The sequence below is a fragment of the Coturnix japonica genome, chromosome 2 (genome assembly GCF_054131305.1).
Source record: "Coturnix japonica strain WE chromosome 2, WE-NBRP24, whole genome shotgun sequence".
In the NCBI taxonomy this organism is placed as follows: Eukaryota; Metazoa; Chordata; class Aves; order Galliformes; family Phasianidae; genus Coturnix; species Coturnix japonica.
Window position 1 is genome coordinate 102,311,921 of NC_140664.1, and position 25,046 is coordinate 102,336,966.

Genomic DNA, 25,046 nt, shown 5'->3' on the forward strand with positions numbered 1-25,046 from the left:
GGAGGGCAGCATTGCCTCACAAGAACAGCTCCGATAGCATTAACAGGATAGTCTAAAATCCGAAGTTAGTGGCTCAGCAATGCTTCTGACAGTTAGCTCTAATTCTAGTTTCATTCTAACCACATTTCACTAATAGCAGCAATTCGGTTAATAATGCCTTAAATTACACAAACTACACACGATTAGATTAAAAACCAACTCAATTTTAGTGCAGCAACTGCTTTCAGATTATACAATCTTGATAGGCCATTTAGCTCACAAAATGCCCTTTTCTTGCAACACAAAGATGTTTCCTGTGGCGCCCATGCTCATTAACCCAAATTTAAATTCATTATCCATAAATTATATCAATGAATAATTGGTCTCATGCTTAATAAACAGCTATTAAAGGCAGATTTATCCTCTCTTTGATTTGCCAGTACAACACCAACAAAGGACACTTGGAGACAAAGAAAACAGAGAAATATAATATTAAATACCTGAGGACAATGGAGTTGGTTCTGAGCGAGCTTGTACAAACAGACAGACTTTTTACCACAAGAAGTGCAATAATATGGAAAAAAAGCTGAATAGCAGCTCCAGTACAAATGAGATTGGTCAGAACACCTCAGCTTATGCAATGATCATTTCTGAATATGGTAAAACCTTGACAAACAGCAAGTTATCAAAAAAGAAAATCCCAAAGTTACATGAGACCACTAAACTTACACAACTGCACAGTGCAGCTATTCAGACATGGACACAGCAATGGTGGTATTCCCAGTTAACTTTCTTCCAGTCAAATTCTAATGTGTGATTACTCTCTGTCACTTCAATATTTAAACGGCCATACATCTTGCTTGTATCTCAAAGAGCTGTTTTGAATGCATGTTTGTAGCCAGCCTGCATCAATGGCAAACCAATTTATCTAAGCAACTGAGATGCACCATGGATTTCTCAGATTTACATTCTTCACCAGTTCTTGGTTCATATGCATCGTAACTTTGATGGGTTGCATATTTGAGTGCCCCTGACATTTTCAGTTAGACCCAGATACTCTTACTGCATATTACTGGAGCTGACAGGCTGAAATAATATTTCAGACTTCTTGATTAGACCTGAAAAGGTCAGACCAGCTCATGGTCAACAATTCACTCTCTGTGTAGTTAAATGATATGGCAAACGGTTTTATTGCCCATGTAAACACGTGCAATAAATTGATTTAAAGTTCACGCTGGCCGACAGTACCTACAAAATACCTAAGGTGTCAAAGGAACAGACACAGCTAGACGAGTCTTTCATTATTAGCTTGTCTTTTCAGCATGTTAAATACTGAGATGGCTTCTGTGGTGTAACAGCCTGTCTCCTAGTGTTCTGATTGTCCCTTACATTACATGTTTGCTGTTCAACAGATCAGTACAAAGTGGATGACACTTGTGCATCTGATGGAACCGAGAATACCACTTTTGCTGATTTAGTAACAAGCCTCCCTGCTGGGAATAAGGGCTACGGCTACATCCAAATGGCATCTTAATCAGCTCCTAGTGCACAGAATGTGGCAAGTGACTGACAGGTAGGCAACACTGTAAAGCAGAGACCAGCACCTGCAATATCTGGGGAATGCTCACAGCCACTCTGTGTGTACACAACTTAGCTTCATGACTTCAGATTGGCCAGAAGACAAGGAGAGCTCCACTCAATAACTGGGAAAGGCCCAGATCTCATAATGCTACAGTGGATTGGTAGTAGTCAAGTGTTTCATTTATTGACCAGTCAGAATATGTTTATTTAGAGTTATAGGAGCATACTGTGATGCTGTCAAAAGGACTTTAAGAAAAGGAAGAACAAACATCACGAAGAGAGATGAAAACAAGGCATGTGGCAGCTGGATTATCAGGCTATCGGGGCTTCTGCAGCTGGGTCCAATCTCCCAAGTCGGGTGGGAGATATAAATTCCACTCATCAGTAAATCATAAAGGCAAGCAGTTTTCCCTTGTTCATTGCAGTCTATTATTTCAGCTTGGATGTCTCTTTTGTGATTATTTGGCTGCCAGTTGCCCAGGTACCTCCATTAAGGCATTAATGTGTCAAATACACTAATGCATACTTCAGCAGTTGGCAGATACCATAAAAAGGAAATAACTCTGTAGCAAAGTCCAATATTATTGAGCACGCAAGTTTAAAATTAGATGCTTAATTACATATTCAAGCTCTTAAATAAGTGCCATAATTTATCTGCAGTGCTAAGAATCAAAAGTATCAGACCACTTAGAGACTTGAAAACCAGAGGCTTTGTCGCTGAGCAGGTGAGATGCATCTTGTCTCATGTTGCTGGTACAAGCAAGCAGGTATGAAACAAGAGTGAGCTTCAATCTGTGCATCTCGTTTTGCTTTCAGAAGCAGCCTGAAAATTGTAGAACTGAATCTGTACTTGCAAACTATATTTAAAAGCCTGTGATGTACTCTGCGACTGTTCTGGTGATGTTAACGTTGCAAAATCTGCAGCATTCATTCTGACTGGTTAACTCAGTAACACAGTTAAAATAGCGTAGACATCCCTTTCAGAGGAAAAAGAAAGCTCACTGAGGCAGAACTGGCTGGGAGAAAAACCCAAGGCTCATCTCATTTCATGAAGTAATAACTATGTGGCATCCTTACCTGAAGCTTTTTGTATTTATCCTAGAAATGCTTTCCAGGACCATTGCAGTTAGCCATATGCCTAAGTATTGTAGGATTTATACAGCATTGCTGCTGGCAGAGATGAAAATGATGGGAGAAGGAGAGATGTACATTTGCAGAAACAGTTTACTCCCCTACTCAAGGCACCTAAACATGGACAGGCACCAGCAAACAGAAAGCAAGATGTCTTGCAGCTCCTTCCCAAGAAAACAGATTTACTACTAGAACAAAGAGAGACCACTCTAAATTATTGCACATCTTTATTTCACTCCTAAATCACAATCCAGGAGCACCCCCAGCCTTTTCTTCCTTAGGCTACACCCTGCCTGTAAAAAAAAAACACCAGGGAGTCTGCAAGCAAGGAGAGCACAAACACTTCTCAAACACCGAAATGAAATATCAGATACCATGAATCAAACTATGCCAGAAGGGAAATAGGGCGAAAAGATAATGAAGAAAGAGGAAAAAAAAATAAAAAAAGAGGAGAAAAAAGGGTATTCTTCCCTATACTACCTGTAAAATATAGCCAAGACAGCCAGTTGTCATAATAGGAAGATTCATTTGCAATATATTTGACAGATTCAGAATGATTTTTTTTCTTCCTGCTAAGACTAAATGGAATAAGTGTTTGCACTGCATTTAAATAATCTATTTAATTGGAGTTTTCTTTCTTCACTAGGAGAGTGGTTAGGCCCTGGAACAGGCTGCTCAGGGAGGTTGTGGATGCCCCGTCCTTGGAGGTGTTCAAGACCAGGTTGGACGGGGCCCTGGGCAGCCTGATCTAGTAAATGTGTATGTTTGGTGGCCCTGCCAGGCAGGGGGGTTGGAACTTCATGATCCTTGAGGTCCCTTCCAACCCGGGTCATTCTGTGATTCTGTGAGTTTTTGAGCTCCAACACAGTTATGTGAAACAATATCCATCAATTTTGTTGTCTGCCACTAGAGGGAGAAAAGCCACTGCTTTTGTAGAAAAACCTTTCACGGGCCCTCACGCGTTGCAGATGACCATCTGGCAGCGATGGATTGATTTCCATGCCCAGGAATCACCTGCCCAGAGAGAAAGGTGGTGGGGAAGAGATGGAGCAACACACAGAGATAACTCTCAGGGCTCCCTAATACAAAGGGACCAATTTGCATGCAGTGCCCAAATCCAGCAGCCTGAAAGAGTGCTCTCAAATGAAGAGATCCATGCGCCAAGAGCTTGCTTGAGTCATGTGGAACAGTATGACAAAGCTTTCAGTCAATTAGAGAGTGTACAGAATGACTTTGATAGTTTAATTCCGTACTTGGCATGATGCACACAGCAGCAAAGTCAAATGTAAATTGAGCTACAAACTACTCAAAATAAAGCTCATTTGTTTGTTTTGCTTAAAGAAAAAAAAATAATTCTATATTAAAAATATATTTTAGTGTCCACGAAGGAAGAAATACTAAGAAAAAAATACAGTGAAAGCGAACAAATATAAGATAGATGAAATATCTGCCCAGACTAAAGTACAGCCCAACAGTTGATTTGGTTTAATGCCAGCAAATCTTGTTTTCTGTTCAGTCAGAAGAAAAGGTGACTCATATTTGGCGACATTTTACAGATCCTTGCTGAATGACCTTAGGCATTTCAAGACCCTTGTTAATTATCGTACCTTGTAATAATCTACGCAATGCATGCGTTTCTCTGATTCAGTTGCAAGCACTTTTTTAACATGAAGCACTACAACAGACCAACATCAGTCAGTTGCTGCCCTTCTCGTTACCGATAACACCGCACTGGAAGTATTTATTATGCTGAGATCCCCTCAGTGAAGGAAAGGACTGCAGTCCACCCAGGCTGTCTTATTTTGAGACAGCTCTGCAGGAATAAACTCCACTTCTATAGACAAAAGTCCTTTGAATTCCGTGCAGTTTCACAGGCTGTACATCAAATGAAAACAGGCTGCTGTGTTTCTGCTGAGAGGTTTTCAGGGCTTGTCATTCCTAACAGAATTCAGAAAGCCACAGTTCTTACAGAAACATCCAGGTGGTCATAGTGGACATACATAGAAAGTATTTTTTGACTTATGAAGTACCGCTTTTAGAACCAAACTCTGCCCGAACTATGGAACTCTCTCCTATGTTTGAAAATGTTTCTATTCACAAGAAAAATGTGGAAAATTGAGCCCCTTTTAAAGAAATTTCCCAGGATTGTCAGAATAGTTAAAGAACTATTTGTAAGCAATCTTCAAACTTCCTGCCACACTTATGGCTCCATAGCAGCAACAGCAAGCACCCTTCATTACAGTAGGGGCTTGAAATGCTGGCAATACTTGCTATTACTGGAAAGGAGAAATCTCTCATAGAGTTGTTTTTTAGAACAGCTTGCACTAGAAAAGAAATCATAAGAGGCAGAAAGTGTCCAAACATGCTTCAGAAGTATGTCTTCCCTACAGTGAACTCTTTTACTTAGGAGCTTAGTCCAAATCCTCCTGCAAACCACACAGAAAAACCTGTAGACCTAGGCTTGAAATTATTTAACCTCATGTTCACTGGAGATTTTGTTCATTAGGAAGGATGCCCATCTTGGAGCAAGAACTCAAAGGCCTTCAAGAGCAGGCAGACTCTAATGCCTTTCCCACAGCTCCAAGTAACAGGGAAATCTTCCCTCAATACCTCTAATTCTCTAGGAAAGAGCCCCAAAACACCTTCGTCTACAGTAAAAGGGCCAGACCTGCTTACATCTGAGTCAGTAGAGAAGAGCCAGTTCTGATGTTTAGTATATGATGCTCATTAGCCAGATCAGTCATGCGGTGAGGATGTACTTACCTAGCTAAAGCATGTGTAAATAAGGATATGGGCTTGATATTATAACATGAGGGTGAGCCACCTTGCAAGAGACTATTAAGTCTCATCAGGAAGAACTGTGAGTGGGAGGCACCTACTGGCTGACACATAAAGCATCAAGTTGGAAACTTATTTTTCTGAACACAATGGGTGTTGCTATGCTGCAGCACTTACTGGGCATAAAACCAAAAGACTTCAGCACACCCCAGTTTTATGTTGACTTAAGATGCCAACTCAGATGAATTAATCACATGGCTCTCCTGTTCTCATCTTCATAGATGAGATCACTGACCACACTGCAATTCATCAACTCATACATGAAGGGTCTTCTGTAATATGGTGGTACAGTTCTCTACAACCAACAGCTGAGAAAAGAACTCAGGGGGTGGGAGAGTAAAGAACTGTCCTGTCCATCCCAGTAGTATACTACAATACCGAGCTCTTGCTTCATCTGAGAAACATGCAAGGAATGTGTGAGACTGGAGCTAACACCAGTCATGCAGACCAAAAAGAGAAAAAGTGAATGAAAACAACTGAAGATGTTCTCTGGAAAACACATCCCATCCCATGCCCATCAAATCTGTAAAAACAATACAAAGGGCTTTGTTACACTTAACAAGAATTTTTTTATTATTATTATTTTATTTATTTATTTATTTATTTATTTTTGTGGACAAATTATTGGAGGCAGGATAGTGGATATTCATAAGATAGACAAAACATAAAATTGAGCTTGGGTTATAATTTTTTCTATGCAATCAAAACAGCCCAAATGGAACATTAGAAACCGTTAGAAAAGGAATAGAACAATAAAAACTCCAACCAACAGTACACATCACTGTTCTTTACCAATCAGTTGCGTACCTGCACACTGGGAATGTTCTGTTGATACAGGTTGGTTTGGCAAAAGGAATCAGTATTTAAGTTTAAGGACCAGTATATTAGTTTAGCAAAAGGAATCAGTGAGTTCTGGTTCTAAAACTTTCCATTTTAACTGCTTGGTGTGTGAACAGCCTTGTTCTTCTCCATGATTCTGCTTCACAGGAGCACTGGAGTCACAACAGACTACTTTTACCCTTGCATCCACCAGGCGCATTGACTTCTTCCTTGAATTTCATATATATTGTTTTGAATTAGAGTGCACTAAGATAGAAAGTTGCTCGTATAGCCTAACAAGTAATGGAAATTTGCCAAACTGGGGAAAAACAGTGAAAGGTCAACCAAAATCACTGTGAAGAAGCTGATGGAGAAATAAAAGGAGGAAGAAGGTGGTTGTATGATACCTTAGATGCAACTGCGCATGTCCAGAAGGATATTAGCATATATTAATGAGTTATTGGAAAAGAAAGAATATGTATGCCAATGTATTACACATGTATGTCTTAACTGTTGAAATGTAGAGCCAACCCCAAAACAAAAACAAAAAAACACCAAAATCCAATAGATAGCCAAACTGAGGAATTCATAGTCACAAGTATATAATGGAGATCAGAAATAAGAGAGGTTTAGAAAACATACAAACTCCTAGAAGACAGGCCAGCCCATGGCTATTACCTGTATATATGACATCCAACACACAATTGTTAGAAGCCAGAAAACCATGCCATGGAAGGCTCTTGCTCTGTGTGCTCCCCTTCTCACAGTCCCTCATAGGTTTCCAGTATTAGTGATTATTAAAGACAGATTAGCCGGTCAAACAGCCCAATGATCCTCTCCTTCACAACCACCACGATGCACTGTGGGTTTAATTGGCCTTACTTCTCTGCAGGATACCCTGGCAACTGAGCACTGAAAGCTGCAGAAGTGTTGGCAGACGAGGATGAGACACGCACACAACATAGCAACACAACATTTTTTTCTAAAGTAGGGCTGTGAGGAATAACCTCATACACAGGAAAGAAACTGGCCTGAATGATACCTTTACCAAATCTATCTTCTCAGCAGAACACTAGTTGATCATTAACAAGTCATTAAAATGTGTACAAAACATAAAGATTGGTCCATGTCCCAGGGCACTTTCCACATTAAAGGCTTTAAGGTTTTTGTGGGCTGCATTTGGGAGCACACATCTGTTTACCAGCTGCCCACCAGTGCCTGTAAATCCCAGCTTAACGCTTATGTTTTGCCTGAGGAATGACACACACAGGGTTTATATAGGCAATGCACTTTGCCATGCATTACACATGCATTAGTTAACTTGTAACATCCTTGCTAGCCGTCATTTTACCTATAGCAGCAGCCAGGTCTTTGACCGCAATGCTTCTTCATCCAACAAAACTACATTTTGATGCAGGAGACAGCATGACGGATCCTTTGCAGGTCAGTCAGGAGAAAGTCCCAAGGTCAGCTTCTGTCCTAAGGCACACAGAGGGGTTGCATTTGACCAGGAATGCACTGGTTCCTGCTATCAGCTGCTCCATCAGTGGCATGGTTTAATGTAAAAATAAAGAGGGGTGGTGCAAAACCTTGCTGCAGACAAACAGCCTGCCTTAAAAAGCGCTTATTTCTCTAGAAGGGCACTCGGTGAAACAGTGGGAAGGCAATGACCTCCACAGTGCTTAATCTCTAAACCTGACCTCGGCCAAGAAGACTGCCTGGCCTCCTGTCCAACAGTCATGATAGATGGGAATAAAAGGGAAGGCGCTGCTCCCTCATCCTGTATGGCACCACCTTCACTTCCATGAGAAACACCTTCCTATTGTTCAGCAATGCCTCTGATGTGAAATTCACCTTTTACAGTCTGTGCAGCTTCCTGACAGTGCTGGGAGAAGCAGTGCTGCTGGGGCCAACGCCATGGGCTGCAGCTGACAGCACCGTGTGTCTCCAGCCATTGTTCACTGCAATTCCTGCCGTGCTTTGCCCGTCAGCAGCAGACACGAAAAATGTAAGAGTGTAATACATCCACAAACAAAAGGATTTGCTTTTTCAGGTGCTCTAGGAGGGAATTTTCACTCAGTGCTGTTTTGGAGTATGAACTTTAAAGTTATAAAGCAAAACAGTCACAAAGAAACACACACTACTGGAAGGGACTAATATTCCTGTTTCCTAATGGTTCCTAGTGGTTCCTTTTGTGCTTTTTAAGAAACAGCACACTTGAAGATCCAAACACATTTGGTTTTAAAACTAGCAAATAAGTGCCATACTTTGATTTTTTTTTTTTTTCTTTTTAAAACCCTCATTATAAATCATCAAAACAGGTGAAGCAACAAGGTTAAGTGTTCTTGTATTTAACATGCAAATATTAATGCATTTTGGAGCTATGAGTAGAAGCTGTAGCTGATTTCTCTGAGGAACAACATTCACAGATAGGTCATTTAAATTGCCCCGGCCCCATACAAGCAGTACAGGAGCAAAAATGCAGCCCATGTGAGCCATGGGGATAATTCATTGAGCTGATTTCTCATGAGTCCTATCATCAAATCCATATGACGCCTGACTTCAAGTTTAAAATATCTCCATGCTGATTTTAATTTTAAAATACCTCTGTACAAAATTATGTGCAGATTTGAGAGCTGACATCAGTGGCAAAATTCAACTACTTAGTGGAAGGAGTTAAAACAGCCTTGCAGGTTTTCCTTGTTACAATTCAAGGTTCAAAACAAAACACACCTAAGCACACAAACTGGGACACCACACTGGCACGTTGTTTTTTTAATTCTTATTTTGACATTTGAAGCTGAGATTAGAAAAGAGAGGGAATTTCTAGGGATGCAAAATCTCATCTTGAGAAAGAAAGGGTTTCAGGAGTACCAATGCATTTTTAACTGAAGGATGGGGTCTGCCCCCAACTTCCTCCAGGAGCAGCTTTTCAGTTGGGATTTTTTAGATGACAAGCTCAACATACTACCTTCTGTTTGTGCAAATTTATTGTTTTTTAATGTTAGTTCACAAAGATACAGGAGTTTTTTCTGAGAGAGGCTGCAGACTTTAAAGGCAAGTAGTAGAGATATATTTCCACAGTTAAAGACCATGGTACAGCCCTAGTGCTCTGGGTATTAATTATCCCATATACTGCACCCATACAAACTGTGAGTGTGTAGGCTTCACTTGTTGCATACACTCAATGTGTGTTTCTCATTGATACCACTGGGAAGTGCATTCTGAGGAAATGATAACCCTTCCACAGAGAAGTTAAGGACTGTTAGCTTCAGTAATTTCTAACTGCCAGAAATCTCCTTTTCTCTTTTATTATGATTTAAATAGAAAAAAAAGATCAGAATTCTGAGCTTGGAAAACACGATCACATACGTCAACCTGAACATGTTTTCCCCATTATAGCTATTTATTATCATTATTTTTATTAGCAAACTCTCATTGTTTCTTCACGAACATAATCACACAGAATCACAGAATTATCAAGGTTGGAAAAGACCTAGAAGATCATCCAGTCCAACCATTACCAATACTTCCCAGCTAGATCATATTCCCGAACACAACATCCAAATGTTTCTTGAACACTCCCATGGTCGGTGACTCCACCACCTCCCTGGGCAGTGCATTCCAATGCCTGACTACCCTTTCCGAGAAGTAAGGTAAGGATAATGGTAGGAAGCGTTTCTCCTTTGTTTTAATAAATTCATATAAATGACAAAAGTTTGAGGTATTTTTTTGTTCTTCTACCTTGGCCTTATCCCTCTTTCTGCATACAGACTTTTCCTTAGGAAAGGAATCTTCCTATCTCCCCTCATCTCCCAAAAGAATTCCAGCTCCCTGGGCTAGAAAACTCTGGTTTCCCAATGCAACGATTTGTGTAAATTGTTTTTCAGCTTTGGTGCACATGTACAAGTTAAACACACCCATGCACAAAGAAAGTCATCTTGCTCTCTTTGAACGTTAAAAAGGTGAACTATTTTTACATGTGAATTCCTAACCATGGTTACTTATGAATTACAACTGATTATTTATGTAGTGCACTTTGTTTAAATGGTATCTACTTTCTTCGGGAGAACAATGCAGCATACAGCTGCTTTATTAATAATGTCATCGGCTCTTTGTTGCTATTTTTACATTTCCATCTTCCTGTTAGGCCACATAAATAGAGATGCCTATAATTAGCGGACGAGAAGTATTGTTTCACAAATCCTAACTGTTACATTACAATAGAAAGCTCATTACTTCTTTGGAAATAACTTCATAGTTATGCAGCTTTATGACTGTGTGTAATGTGGTGCGATGGGAAAAACAAAGAGAATATCTGCTAAGAAAGCCTATTGCACAAAGAATTCAACCTACAGAATGTTCTTTGGAAAGAGATGTCTTAATGAAGATATTGCACGTGATAGGATCCAGCTTAAAGAATCAAGGTACCACAGAACCATTAAGGTTGGAAAAGAGCACTAAGATCACCTCGTCAAAATATCAGCTCATCCCCCCCATGCCCACTGACCACGTCCCTCAGTGCCACATCCACGTTGTTCTTGAACATCTCCAGGGATGGTGACTGCACCACCTCCCTGGGCAGCCTGTGCCACTGCATCACAACTCTTTCAGATAAGAAACCTTTCCTAATATCCAATCTTCTCTCTAAATAAGCTGCCATACTGCCCATTGCACTGACTGCTGAAAACCCCAGCCTCACTTCAAATCTGAATTTGTCTAATTGTCACTTTCCAGGTATGTCCTTTTCTCACATCTCTGCTAGTACTGATAAATTAAATATACCTTTGTACTAAAAGCCGTTTTTATAAGTGTTGATGAGACACAACTGAAGAAGAGATAATCATAAATCTGTGCATGCCTGTGTTTTCCTTATTATCAGAAGGAGTAGAAAAGGATTTACTTTGAAGGACTACCGGAACAGGGAAAATAGTGAATTTTCAGATGAAATTAAATTCTCATTTAAGAGCCATTACTGCTGTTCCACAATTAATATTCGCAGAATAGTTTGGGGTGCAAAAGCAACTTTAAGATGAGCAGTTCTAAACAAGTGAAAATATTAATGCAGAAGGTAGAAAATTAATTGGACAAGCTTGAAAACTGACACTGTGTATAAGACATTCTCTTGGAGCAGTCCTTGTCATCAGCTCATTTTTTAGGTTCTGCAGAAAAAAACCCCGCAAGCTTGAAGGTCTTCCCACAATGGGCCTGTTATATGTGATAAATACTCAAGTGGTGCATGCAGCATAGGAGAACAAAGTTAAAAAGCTCCACAGGATACCTGACACTTGAAATTCAAACTACCAAAGTCATAAATTAAGTATATATATGCCTGTGTGTAAGCCAGGGTGTAATGTTCCCCCAACTGCTTCAATGGGCTTTGTGTAAACAAAGAACAAAACAACTGGCTGCAAACGTCAGTTTTCTAGTGCAAGGAAAGCAAGTTTCCAGTCAAGGAAAAAAACCTTCCTGACCTGAAGACACTGGCTTATTCAGATTTAAATAAGTGACCAGAGATGATTTAATGCCCCTCAGATGTCTACTTTGCTTTTCTGACAGAGGCTGCTGCCCCACAAGAGTGACAGCTGCACTCAAAGCTGCTCATGAATTACTGCACAGTGCTGCCCAGCATACCCAAGGTAAACAAATCACTGGCTTGGGTTATGGCTGTACACTGAACTGTGAGCAGCAGCCAGCAGCACGGCACGGGGAACTTTTAAACTGCCTGCATTACGGAGCTACCAGCCTGGAATCAGAGCTTCTCAGTTTTCCTCCTGTAGTACATGAACAGAAAAATCAAGAAACATTCAAGAACAATGAGACCTTCTTGGCTGTTGCACTCCCTGTAGGCACTTATGCCTCACTCTTCCCACAAGAAAGCTAATAGCTTTTGGGTTTTATGCATATTCAACTCCATTTCTGTCTCTAAATCATATTTTCCAACAAAGACTTCAAGACTTCTGCAAACTACTCAGGTTACCATGGATTAACACGAGTGCTCAATCTTTTGGCTTGCCTAGGCCACATTGAGTGAAGAGGAATTGTCTTGGGCTGCAAAAATTGCTCCAAAAGTAACACCTCTTATTTATTTCCATGGAAACCACACCACAATAACACCATTAGACAGAGCAAATTCTCAGCTACAAAACAGTGCTTTTCAGCACAGTCACCAGCATTAGCTATGTATTTTCACCACCAGTGAAGGAGGTGGTGACTTATTGTTGCCACTGCTGGAACACGGCACCCACCACCTTGCTGTGCCAGCATCCACTGCTTGGTCCTCATAAACATTCATCAGGTATTGATGAATGTCAATGGGCACCGTTTTTTCCACATGGAGGAGTTCAGTTCCACCCCTTGGCTTCATCCGCACTTCCATGTCACATGCCATTCTGTCAGGCTGCCCCTCTGCTGCCATCTGTCACACAGCAACAACATGTAATGGGATAGTGGTGGGAATGTTCAGCCTCTACTGCTGTACCACTGCCATCTTCATATGACATCTTGGGACAACGTAATAAAACAAGAGGCATTACTTTCAGAGCAGCCCTCATAAAATACACAATACTACTAATATACACATAACAAAACATCTTAATTTCTGATATTTTTCTTAAAACATTAAAAAGGAGAGGAACAAAACCATAAATCCATTGGGATATCTGACCATGTTTTAGTGAAACCAATGCATCGATCAGGTTTGATGGCAGTGGCTGCAATTCTTATTAAGCTCCCAAGGTATTCATTGCAGATTTTTGATGACATTTTTCTCCTCCTGTACTTCATCCTTGAAAACAGTTGCTCACAAACGTGTGAGCAGCCAAAAAGTGAAGACATGAATGAAGTGGGATTGTAAAGTGAAGGATGTTCTTCTCTGATAAGATAAGGATTGTGAAAGTTTGGCAAAGAGACATGATCAGATTTTTGAGTTGAATATCTGATTGCAACTCTCTACACTCCATTGGAAAACTTCCAGGCCATGTATTTGCATGGACTGTCACAAACATAAATTTCTGATTTTTATTTTTGCGATCTTGAAACCTGTTCTCAAATTCACTCAACAAAACAGAAAGCAAAACTGTGTTCTTCACTGTTCAGAGCACTGTGTTTAGCCAGTGTATCACAATGCATACAACTATTTGCCATCTCTTGAGTCAGCTCTGCATAGCACTGCTGTCCTTGCTCCCTAATTTCAGCCAGCACAGAGTTAATAACGCACCTATGGTTTGGTTGTTGTTGATTGATGGGTGCATTCCTAGGGCCAATCTGTAGTGAAAAGCCAACCCCGCTTATAGTGAGGGCCTTGGCTGTGCCACATTGCCAGCCATGCTGTGCTATGGATTGGACATGCCTGAATTATTGGGACCCCCACGCCTGAGCAACTACAAGTCACAGTGGAAAGGTATTCCCTATACACCGCCCTTCTAGCTCCTCCGCAGGCACAGCACTTTCCTTCGGACAAAGCATGTTGTTAGCTTGCAGACCAGTACAACTCGCTGAGATATCAGCAAAGCGTGCTCACCTTCCCAGCACAAGGTTGGAATTTTGGAAGACAGGCCAATCTCTTCAGCCTGAGACCCAAAAAAATCTAAACAAAATACAAGCACTGCATGCTTGCTCTCCAGCCTATCTTATCCACTCATCCTCACCCATCACAGATGCTGAGGCAGAAGGTCAGGATACATGGCTACATCTCACGTCATGGCTTCATGAATAGCACAGACTAAACTGTGCAAGCAGATGACACTACTGACCACCAGTGGAGGAGTCTAGCTCAGGTCACAGCTTGCTGTGGTTAGGGACATAGGGATGGGGTCCATCTCTGTCTTGGTGCAGGTGGTCACGGACAAGCAGCTGGTGGTACCAATTACCAAAAGTGCAGCAACCAAATTCATTGCGAGTGGTCTGCATTTGACCTGCAGTTCAGTAACAGGAGATGATGCAGTGCACACGCCAAGTTACAAGGGAGAGAGCTCAAAATAATGCAGCAGCCAAGGAGCGGAGGGGGTTACAGCCTGAAGCTTTGTTCTAGTTGTAGGCTCTGCTCCCATCCAAGTAGATCTTCTGGAAAACTGGAGCCTTTTCCTGTAGATTTGTTTAAATTATAACATCCCCAGTATATACAACCAACTAAATGATATTTACTTAGCTCAATTCCACACCTTTCCTCTTCCCCTTGCCTCACGTTCAGACCACAGCTTTCTTCCCAGTATTCTCATCCCGAGGACTACAATAGAGCAGACACAACCAGTGAGCATTTCAGCTATCTACTCCCACTCAGAAGAAGTGCCCATTTTCCCACTGAGGGAGAAGGGAAGGCCAGGAGCCAGTAAACTGATATTGGCATTTTCCTTCAAAGGTCTGTATGTGGGGTCAGAGCCGTTTGGTATATTTTCCCCAGAAAGCTTTATTTTAGTTGTTTCAAGTCAAAGGTGGAAAATCAAAGAGGGAAAATTCTTCAGAAAGCCCAAAACCAGAAGAATACAAAAAGAAGTACTTCACAGATTCCCTCACTTCAAACTACCAGCCATTCCCGCATTAAAACCCTCACACTGAAAACAGCCCACTGAGCTGTGCACAGAGACACATCATCTAACTTCCTGCAGCAGACGAATTACAGGTCTAGCAAACAGAACTGCAAGCAGGAAGGAATTAGGCTACTGAAGCACTTCATTAGCTGGGAGCTTTGCTAGATCACACCACGGGAAAATGAAGAACACGGCAAGTAAAGTGATTTGCCTTTGATACAGGAGAACGCATATGCAGCCTTATATTAATAGAGTGATGAGGCAGGAAAGTCATGGGACACATTCATTTCTTGTATAGGAACGCATTTAGATTGATGTTTGTGACATAGTGCAGCTCTGATGCCTGGGATTAATGAATATACTGCAGTTAAGGTGATGCGGATGTAACAAAATAACTAATGCTTCACCACGAAGCAAGATACTTGTATCTGTGGCATTCATGGCCACAGGCAGCTTTCAAGAAATACATAAATTAGACATTTGGGTTACAAAAGGTCATGCCTGAGGAAGGATTGGCACGGCTTCCCTTTCTACCACCTGTTCAAGCCAAAGAAAACAGACAAAAAATGCGTTCACATAAGGGGTAAATAACCTTACAGCAAGACACTGCTTTGAAGCAATTTTACTGCACCTTTCATTTTCTCAAAGTCAGTTTCAGTACAATAGGTCAAACAAACAAAGGGTGAAGAGTTGGGCCCCTCCCGGTCTCTACTTATCTTGACACCAAGCGCTGCACTTAGAGGTCTCAGGGAGGAAGGCCTTAAGGAAGATAGTCTCTTTCATTAGACTAACCTACGGCAGAGGCCAAAGCAACAACCCAGGAACACTTCTTTCTTCATCACTGAACGGAAGGAACAAAGCTGATCCTTCACCAAAGGCAACAAGTGGGTAGGAAATGACAGTAGGAAAGGAGCTGCTGATTTGTAGGAGCTCAGCAAACAACAGGCGTACCGACAAGCTACGAAACCCGCTTGTAGCCAGACTACCCTGGTCTTTGTGTTACATGCACAGAGATGCTGGGATGACTGAAGTCAGTGGGAATTTTACAACAGATTTTAACAGTATCAAAAACTAAATCATTCCAATCTTCTTTTCATAATGACTGTTTTGATTCCCATCAACTCATCTGGACTCTTTGCACTATGTCTCAGGATCATCTTCTTGTTTGAGCACATTGTCTAGATAATTAATAGAGGAATAGCAGCTAGGACAAGTCAGAACTGTGCATTCTAAAACACAGTTCTCCATGATATTTTGTTGTACATGAGATCTAAACTGAAGAGGTACATTGAAAAAATTAAGATCAGTAGAAAACAGCCAGTTTTGAAATGACAATGACTGCGGGCATAGTTTCGGGGCTTTTAGGGGCTGGCATTCAACCACTCCATTTACTAAGACAGTGAAAACTGAACGTAACCAAGCTCAGAGAATTCCATCTCATTTATTGCTCTGTGCTCTGTTTAATTTTAACTTGACCTGGCAAAATACTTCTTGAGATTCCCCATCTCATCTCTGACACGCTGTCCTGACTTGCTTACTTTAGGCAAACATTTGCTAGACAGTCTTCTGTTACTGCACAAAGAGAACATCAAGTTCTTTGTGCAAATGTCTGGTCATGTTTCACGATGGTCAAAGTCTGGAAAGAAATCCCAAATGTGAATAAAATGTTTGTAAACATTATTCTGTGTTCCTATCCTTATTTTTGCTGAGAAGAGAAAGGGAAAAATCTTGAAACAGCTGAAACAAATGATAAAGATGTTGAGTCCTATTAATGTAAGACTTATTCAAAACACTAAGAACTGTGGTTCCACACAGAAGAAGAAATGTTTTCATCCTGGAGGTCAGCTGGCAACCTGTAAGTCATATAACCGTTGGGACTGTCCTCTGCATCCCAATGATCACTGCTTATGCACACAGTGGGGCTCCAAAATATAAATCAGAAATTCCGACAGAGATCCTGCTTTTCCATGTGTTCACCCATTTCTTATACTGAAGTACTATTTAGCTTTTATCTAAAAGCTTTCCTTTCTGGGACATAGTTTTAGATATGTCCAAAACCCAGTCTGCCTAATCTGCCCCTTTGCCTATAGCATTCACAGTTAATTCAACCTGAAATATCTGTATAGTTAAAAGAAAGCCCCTTCAGCAATGCAAGAAACAAACACTACAATAATTCACCAATAACCTCCTAAATCATTGTATTAATGTTGCAACATTGTTTTAAATGCCACAGTACTTTATCACAGTTTTGTCCAGCTATAGTTTTGTGAAACCGCTAATGATGAATGTCTTACAGTGAGCAGAGCCTGTTCTTTCAGCTGCCTCACATCTCTCACCATAAGACCCTGTTTTGCCAAACTCTTATGGCAGGAGCTGCGCCTTCTATGTGATCTGTGCCAAGCCCAAGGAAAGGCTGCCCTGATGGAGATCCTGCAAAGCAGACCTTCAGCAGGTTGTCCAGAGCTGTGGGGCAGGAAAGCTTGAAGGAATAAAAGAACCAAAGCCACCCTCCCCACAAAAAACAAGCAAACAAACGAACAAACAACAAAAAACCTTATAGAATTATGACTGGGACAAAGAGGCAGAGGATTGAGCAAGTCAGAGGTAGGCACAACCACATGTTAAAGTATCTTTCTGTTAAGCAAGCAACAGTGCCAGAGAGAAAGTTCTTCACACATCTTCATCCTATCCCTAGTAAATACACATGGTGCTGCAGTCTGTAATTACAGGACCACAGATTTTCCTCTCCTCTGTAGCACCACCTGCATGCAGCAGCAGAATGGATAGTTGTCTTCAGAATTTTAAAGAGAGTGAGCTAAAATTAAAGTCAAAAATATCCACTTCTTGCCAAATTTTTGCTGGAAAACTGGTGGGTTTTTTTTCTTCTTTTTTTCTTTTCTTTTTTCCCAAAATACTTACCATGGCATTGCGCTTTGCTTCTTCTGAACATAGCTCTTACTGACTTGCGTATGGCTGCAAATAATCATTTCTTTCACACCTGAGACCCAAAGTCAGTGACTCAGAAAACAAGGAGAAAAGCAAGCACACTGCAAAGCCCATTCAACATCTCAGTAAGTTGCTCAACTTAGCATCTTGCAGGAACAATGTGTTGCAGGCAAAAGATAAAACTCAGATATTTACAAGGAAGCTACTGGCCAGGAGAGTGCCTTTTCTCCTTGAATAATCCCTTTCCTTACTCACATCTCCAGTACTGCTTGGAACACACAGTACCCCACTCCACTCCCAGGAAAACCTTCCTGCTCCATGACCGTGACAGAAGCTCCTTGATGAAAGCAGTGTGTATTGTAGCTGTGTTCTGAGCCTACAGAAGACAACTGTGCATCAGTTTGTGCCTTGCGAGCTGCATCAGCAGTGGCAGGCACCCACCCACCCACAGGATCACCCTCCCTCACCTGATCCTGTCAGAGGTTGCTCAGAAGGGTCTGCAAGTAGCGACAGCCCAAGGCAGATTTTATCGCTTAGGTGCCATTTTAAAGATACATTGCCTAGGTTTAACTTTTGGTGGAGGTTTCTTCTGGCTGTCCCTCTGCCTCTCAGTGTTTAACTCCTGCCTGAAACATTCTCCACATCTCCATTTTGAAGTTTCTGCCATACCTCCTCATATTTCAGAACTGCATGGCCTTGTATCAGCTATTATCTGCAGCAGGAGTTGCAGCCTTGGGAATAGGATGATCATCAAATGAAAAGAGATGAGGATGCTAAAATACATGTCAAAGGAACTCTTTAATGTAATCACTACACATACATTAAATGGGGAAAAGAAAGGATCTCGTTAGTGGCTGTCTCATTTCCAGGCTGAATGAATGGAGCCTGTGCAGAACTGTGTCACCTTGAATCTATTTAAACGCAGGCCTGGGTAAAGCAGGCACATTTGAAGCTGATGACAGAAACCCGTCTTGTTCTCAGGTATGAAGCAGAGGTTTTTACAGATTTCCTTTTAATTTGTGCACATCAGTCTATCAGCTAAACACAAACAGCAATTACTGGAGATGATGATCAGTGAGGCTTTCCCCACACAGCCCCCTTCCAGCCCTAATGGGGATTTTTCAGTGCATTCTTTGTAACTAAATGATGATATATCCAAAGACCGTGACAACAGACTGCTGCTTATAATCTTGCTTTCCTAGTTCATCTCCATTCTACAAAGTCTGATTTTAAGGCATCTCTAATTGGACCAAGAACACAGTGGCTGCCCAGAACAAGCTGCTGTTACAGCCTTGCTTTAATGACAGCAGTGTGATAAAACCCTTTTTGTTTTGCTTTGGAGGTTTTATCCCATCAAAGCTGTGCTTGCACCCGGATCATCTGCACACACATATCTTGCAAAAACAAAGGGTATGAATGCTCACTCTCATGTTCTAATTCAATAAGAATGGAGTCATGCTCAGGACAGATTCAGTGAAGGAGGAACCAGGCTTCCAGCTCTTCCATTTCACTCATGTAAGGTAAGCTCCAAGCCTTCTCCTGGCCAGCCCCAGCTCCAGCAGAAAGCAGTGACTCAGTGCTCCCATTCTGCAGGCCATTCCTTCAGAAGCAGGTGAATCAGTGCTAGCAGCTTCCACAGGAACAAGCCGAACAAAACGCCTTGCCGAAGATCTGACTGGCACTAAAATTCAATTGTGAGTTGATCGTAGAAAAGAGGGCTTGGTGCTCTCTCCAAGGGCAGGATTTGTACTGCTTTTCTGGAATGGAAACAGGAACAAGTGCAGAAATATCACACTGCACAGCAGTGGTTCTATAGGCACACATGGGAGGGCTCCCTGCAGCCTGGAGCTTGGACTGAAAGGCTCCTGCTGCTGCTGCAGGGGATGAAGCATGTTGCAAACAGGCAAGACTGGCAGTCAGAAAGCTGGGGGTCTATTATGGTTCTGACCGCCAGCTCATTCACCCTGTTGCCTTCTTCCTTTCCCTGTTAGCATTCTTACAGTGTTACCAGCAAATGCACCATTCCATCATACACAGCATGGAAAACAAGATTTTCGTGGCCAAGCAGCCAGGAAGCCAGGCTGATTCCAGAAGAAACAGTGGCAGGACTATTCATTTTAGCTACAGAGGGCCAAAAAATAAAATAAAAAATAAAAAATAAAAAAATAAAAAACAAAACAATTCACAACTGCCTTTGGGTTGCATAAGAGTTCTTGTAGGTACAGAGGAAAAGGATTGTTGTCTAGAGTTTGGCAGAGGTGAGGGAGAAGGAAACGTATTACATTCACTGTCCACCCAAGAAGAAAACTGATGCTTAAGTATGTCTTCAAAGCATTCTTCTCATGAAGAGATAATGGCATTTCATACATATTCCACCTTAACCTTGAGATATTGAGAATACTTTGCATGTTTGACCTTTTGGAAAATACCTGCATTCAATTTGAGAGGCATTTTCACCCTCTTACCATGTCAGTCCTAATACTGTTCAGCCTGCACTTGGAATACATTTGACAACATTACTAAAAGTCCTGTTTTCTTGGGTGTCACCAAACACTTCCCCCAAGGAAACACCGTGACCTCATCCAGGAAATCAAAAGCCTTTAGGAAACAGAACTCAAGTGAACAATATGATTCTGGAGGCAGATGGAAGTCACAGGGATGTATGAATGCATGACACCAAGGACGACAGAATGATGGCACCTGAAATAAGTGAGAGCTGAAACCTGACTTCAGTCAGAGTTTTGCCTGATTAAGAGCAAAGGATAGAGCCTAGACTTTGTACTGTATGTTTTCTTATTCATGTGCAGAAAGGTGAAGCTGCTGAACGAAGTGATTGATGAGAACAGAGTAGCTATTCCCCTCAGAAATTCAAAGTGAACCATTTTAAGACCACACTTACATGCACCTCTTTCAGGCAAAGCACTTGTTCAGCACATCAGAAGATGCCTCAACACTGTCACCTTCACGCATGCAGACACGCTTTGATTGCAGTAACTATTTTACTGCAAAAAGGAAAACAATCTCCACTGTTAATGACCCCAGAGGAAGCGCTGGGGCTGCTCGGGTGAGGGAAGGGGCTTCAGGAATCTCCCCCTGTGTTTCTGAGGCTGTTCCAAGAACTAGGGATGCAGGAGCATCTACACAAAAGCTCTAAACTGCAGGCAAAGTAAAAAGCAAAATGTGAGGAAAGTTTGAAGATTGAACCATAATTTATGTCTTTTAAGTTTTCTACAGCACATGTTCCCACTGTACTGTTTATCTTAACATTTCTATGATTTCATTGCTAGCAATTCAAAACCTGAAAACACGTTAAAGATTCTGATGCATCTCTTAGCCTTCTGCTAAACGAGAAAAGGCATAAACATTTGGAAATGACAGCTTCTGCTTTTGGTAACTTCTATTTAACATTCCCAGGCTCACCATTGCACTGGAATAAGCAAGTTAAACAAGACTTCCACCCTGAATCAAGCCTCCAAAGGTTCATTTGAAGAATAAAGAAACAGTCATCAAAATTATTTTTATTCTCCAGAAAATGTAAATGTGAAACACAATTTTATGCGGCGCCAATAACATAAATAAGCACCTCTCAAGTTTCTATTTCAAGCACCTTTTGCATTCTGGGCATTTCACTCAAGGAGTAATGTATAGCATTAATCTGTGCAGCGTAAGGAAACATGACTGCAATTACAATTTACTCCAAATTACACCATCACAAGCTTTTGCTTGCAGCTGCAGCATAACAACCTCTCAGAGCACTTCCAGCTAGGTAATATTTGGTTTTGTTATGGACAAATAGCCATCACAAGCCTTAGAATTACTGGGGCAAGTTTCAAGAGAGAATCTGCATCCAGCAACACACTGGTGTGAGGGATCGGTCTGAAGAAATCAGTGTTATTGTGATGGAAAGTAAATACCTTTGTAACCAGATCCACGGCAACCACAAAACTCCACTTCTGCAAAGGGATCCATAATGCCTGACTTGAGGAACTGATTGAAAGCTCGGGAGGTATTGCTTGCCACCATTTAGCAGAGCCATAAAATTCCCACAAATAGAAAGTCTTTCTAGGCCATCAGTGTATGGAAAAGAAACAGTCAAAAGACATCCCTGGCAATTACTGTACTTGCTTCTTTTGCAAATCTAAATCCTCCTTTTTAGGGAGAATGCTACAGAAATCAGTACCTGCTGCCTTCTGCACGATGCACCTTTACTGCAGTGTTAACTCAGGTGATTGACACCTGAAGTCACTGAGATGCAGTGCCAGCAGCCACCCAGTCCAGAGCCCAGCACAGAGCCCAGCAAATACAGATCTTCTGAGTTAGGAGCCACTGCCTTGCTCATCACACATCATGACTTCTGTGTTAAACTAAATTGGATAAACTTCCACACACCAAAGCTGAGTTTTACATCAGTTCCCAAAGGCCTCCCTTAGAAATCCAGTGATGTTATAAACCGACCCCAGTTCTTTCCCTTGCAAACAGCAGGAAACCTTGCATGCCCTCTGGCTGCATAGAAGGCAATGGACATCTGCCATCACCTGGTAATTTACAGCTGACACCTCCAGCCGCAGCTCCATGCTCACTCACTGGATGTGCAGTTCCTGATCCAATGGCATTACAGCATGAGGCTGAACCAGGTGTGGATACACAGTTATACCACTGCTGAATATGCAGGGCCAACCTCACCCTGGCTTTATGCTCGCTTTAAAGCAGCTACATGAAGACAGATAATACATTACCCATCATCAAACCTGTCTTTATAAAGCCAACATCTCTTGAAGCAATTGGAAGCAGCAGGTTTAGTTGATGGCAGACTTGTGTTATAAAGCACGGCTAAGAACCTCCTCCTAGGAGCTGATAAATCTGAATGTACCATATCTGGTTACCAGCCCACCTGGAAATGCACACAGCCATTACTCATCTTCACAGCACCCACGCTGGGAAGGAGAGGGCGGGAAGAATAACAGAGATTCGCCCTTTATCTACAGAAAGAAGAGAGCTCTTGTTTCAGAACCAAAAGCCACAAACTTCAACGTGCACGTTGCTGATTGACAGTGGCAGTAATCAAACATGCAGCACTAACACTTCAGTGTTCCTGCTTCAAGCCCTTGGCTCAGCTTTAACACAGCATCCTAACAAACATGGTGTCTAGCTGATGAGTGGGTGAGAAACGAAAGCTGCTCCTAAAAGCATCCCCATTCCCTGCCCTTCAAGCTGGTGTCTCAGAGCAGGGCAGCAGGAGCACAGCTATGTAGGCACTACACAGCTGCTGCAGCTCAGAGCATGGCACATAGACTGGAAGGAACCCATCAGGTTGAGAACTCCCAAGGTGAAATACAGACACAGACAAGCCCGTCCCACTTACAGGTCTGCAACAAACTACAGGTTAGCAAAGGACAGGGCTGACAGCTGGGGGGACCAGTACCGAATTCATTCACAGAACAGCATTTCCACCTCCTTTAAAATAAATGGGGCTAAAACAAGCAGTTAAGCTGAGAACCATTGGAATTTCCTTGTGGATGCCATCTTTCAGTACTTCTGTAGGCTTGCCTTAATGCTGTTAATCTGCCATTAGAATTGTCCTCCTTTCTCTCAAACAGCCAGACACAAACCTGGGCTGACATACAGTCAGTCTGTGCATGCAGTGTTCCAGTGGGCTGGGGAATGCCCTGGACAACCCTTACAGTCTGGATGATGAAAAAGAATGGAAAAGATGCTTTTCTTCCCACAACTAAGACCTTTATTCACTGATGCCCCACACAGCAAAGCCACCCTTACGTCTAACCCTGGAAACCCAGCTACAGCCAGAGATTTGCTGGGTTATTTTACTGGAAAGGTCATAACCAGGAGTTGTGTCATAACTGAAGTGCAATGTTTCCAAATGGAAATGAACCTGGTTTAGTAGGTAATATTTCCACCTCCATCAAAGCAAAAGGGAAATTCAAAGAAAACTGGCCAGGGCAACAAGTCCTTTAAGCTCTTTAATTACTACCAGTGCAGATGAGCAGGCTCAGAGATGCTGCGTGTGTTTAACACTGAGATGGGCACCCCGTGCCACCTGCTGCCATGGTGCACAACTGAACCTGCAAAGACCAAAGTTATAAACAAACCCACGGGGCTCCCATCCTTCCTGGCACACGCGTATCCATCTAATCACTGCGAGCACAGGGAAATACTACTGGCTACAAAGCTGTTTAATTGACTCAGGCACACGGCTGTGGGTGCGCTGTAACACACGCAGCACACACAGCCTGCGGAGTGATGCATTTTTCAGGCTGAAACTAAGGCAGAACTTCTTACAGCCATGACCCGGAGCTGCCGTGCTCCCCCCCCCCCGTTCCCCCCCTCCGCACTCACTATCTCGGCCACCATGAGGAGCCCGGGCGGGGTCCGCAGGAACTCCCTGTCGTAGGCGAGGGTGCTGGAGCTGGCCGACAGGTTGGCGGTGAAGGAGCTGCTGGTGGTGGTCACCGTGTGGGAACGCGGGCGCGGCGGCTGCTCCAGAGGCGGCGGAGGCTCCATGCTTCGGGGCTGCCCCGCTCCTGCCGGCCGGCCCCGAGCCCAGCGGCGGGGCGGGGGCAGCGGCGAGGGCGGCCGCCTCACGGGCGGCGGGAAGGGATCCGCCGCCGCCCCGCTTTGTGCGGCCCCGGCGCCGCTGGGGGGAGAGGCGGGACCGGGGGGAGCAGCGTCTGTGGACGGTGTGGGGCGTACGGGCCGCACCGGGGTTAGTGCGGTGGGGGAGCTCAGCAGCCAGCAGGAGCAGGGAGGTGATGGGCTCTTTGTGCTCCGCACTGGTGAGGCCGCACCTCGAGTGCTGTGTTCAGTTTTGGGCCCCTCACTGCAAGAACAACATCGAGGAAGTGTGTCCAGGAAAGGGCAACAAACTTGTGAGGGGTCTGGAGCACAAATCTTATGGGGAGCGGCTGGGGGAGCTGGGATTGTTCAGTCTGGAGAAGAGGAGGCTCAGAAGAGACAGAGATTCGCTCTCTACAGCTGCCTGAAAGGAGACTGTGGTGAGGTGGGAGTTGGCCTCTTCTCCCAGATAACAGTGATGGGATGAGAGGGAATGGCCTCAAGTTGCACCAGGGGAGGTTCAGGTTGGATATCAGGAAGAATTTCTTCTCAGAGGGAGTGGTGCTGCAGTGGCACAGGCTGCACAGGGAGGTGGTGCAGTCACCGTCCCTGGAGGTGTTCAAGAACCGTGTGGATGTGGCACAGAGGGACATG

The 25,046-nt window shown here is 42.8% G+C and overlaps 1 protein-coding gene across 2 annotated transcripts in view; it reads right to left on the reverse strand.

Moving 5' to 3' along the window:
- The window catches only part of CMTM8 (CKLF like MARVEL transmembrane domain containing 8), a 33,833-nt gene extending 9,451 nt beyond the window's left edge, over positions 1-24,382 (reverse strand). Inside the window, exon 1 of one of the 2 annotated variants that reach the window (XM_015854001.2) lies at positions 24,177-24,382. In XM_015854001.2, the coding sequence (XP_015709487.2) occupies positions 24,177-24,341 (165 nt within the window). In that variant the 5' untranslated portion in view covers positions 24,342-24,382. Of the gene's footprint in view, positions 1-7,026; positions 7,877-24,176 lie in introns of those variants that run through there. The other variant, XM_085538314.1, reaches the window with a different exon arrangement.
- Between the last annotated feature and the right edge of the window lie 664 nt (positions 24,383-25,046).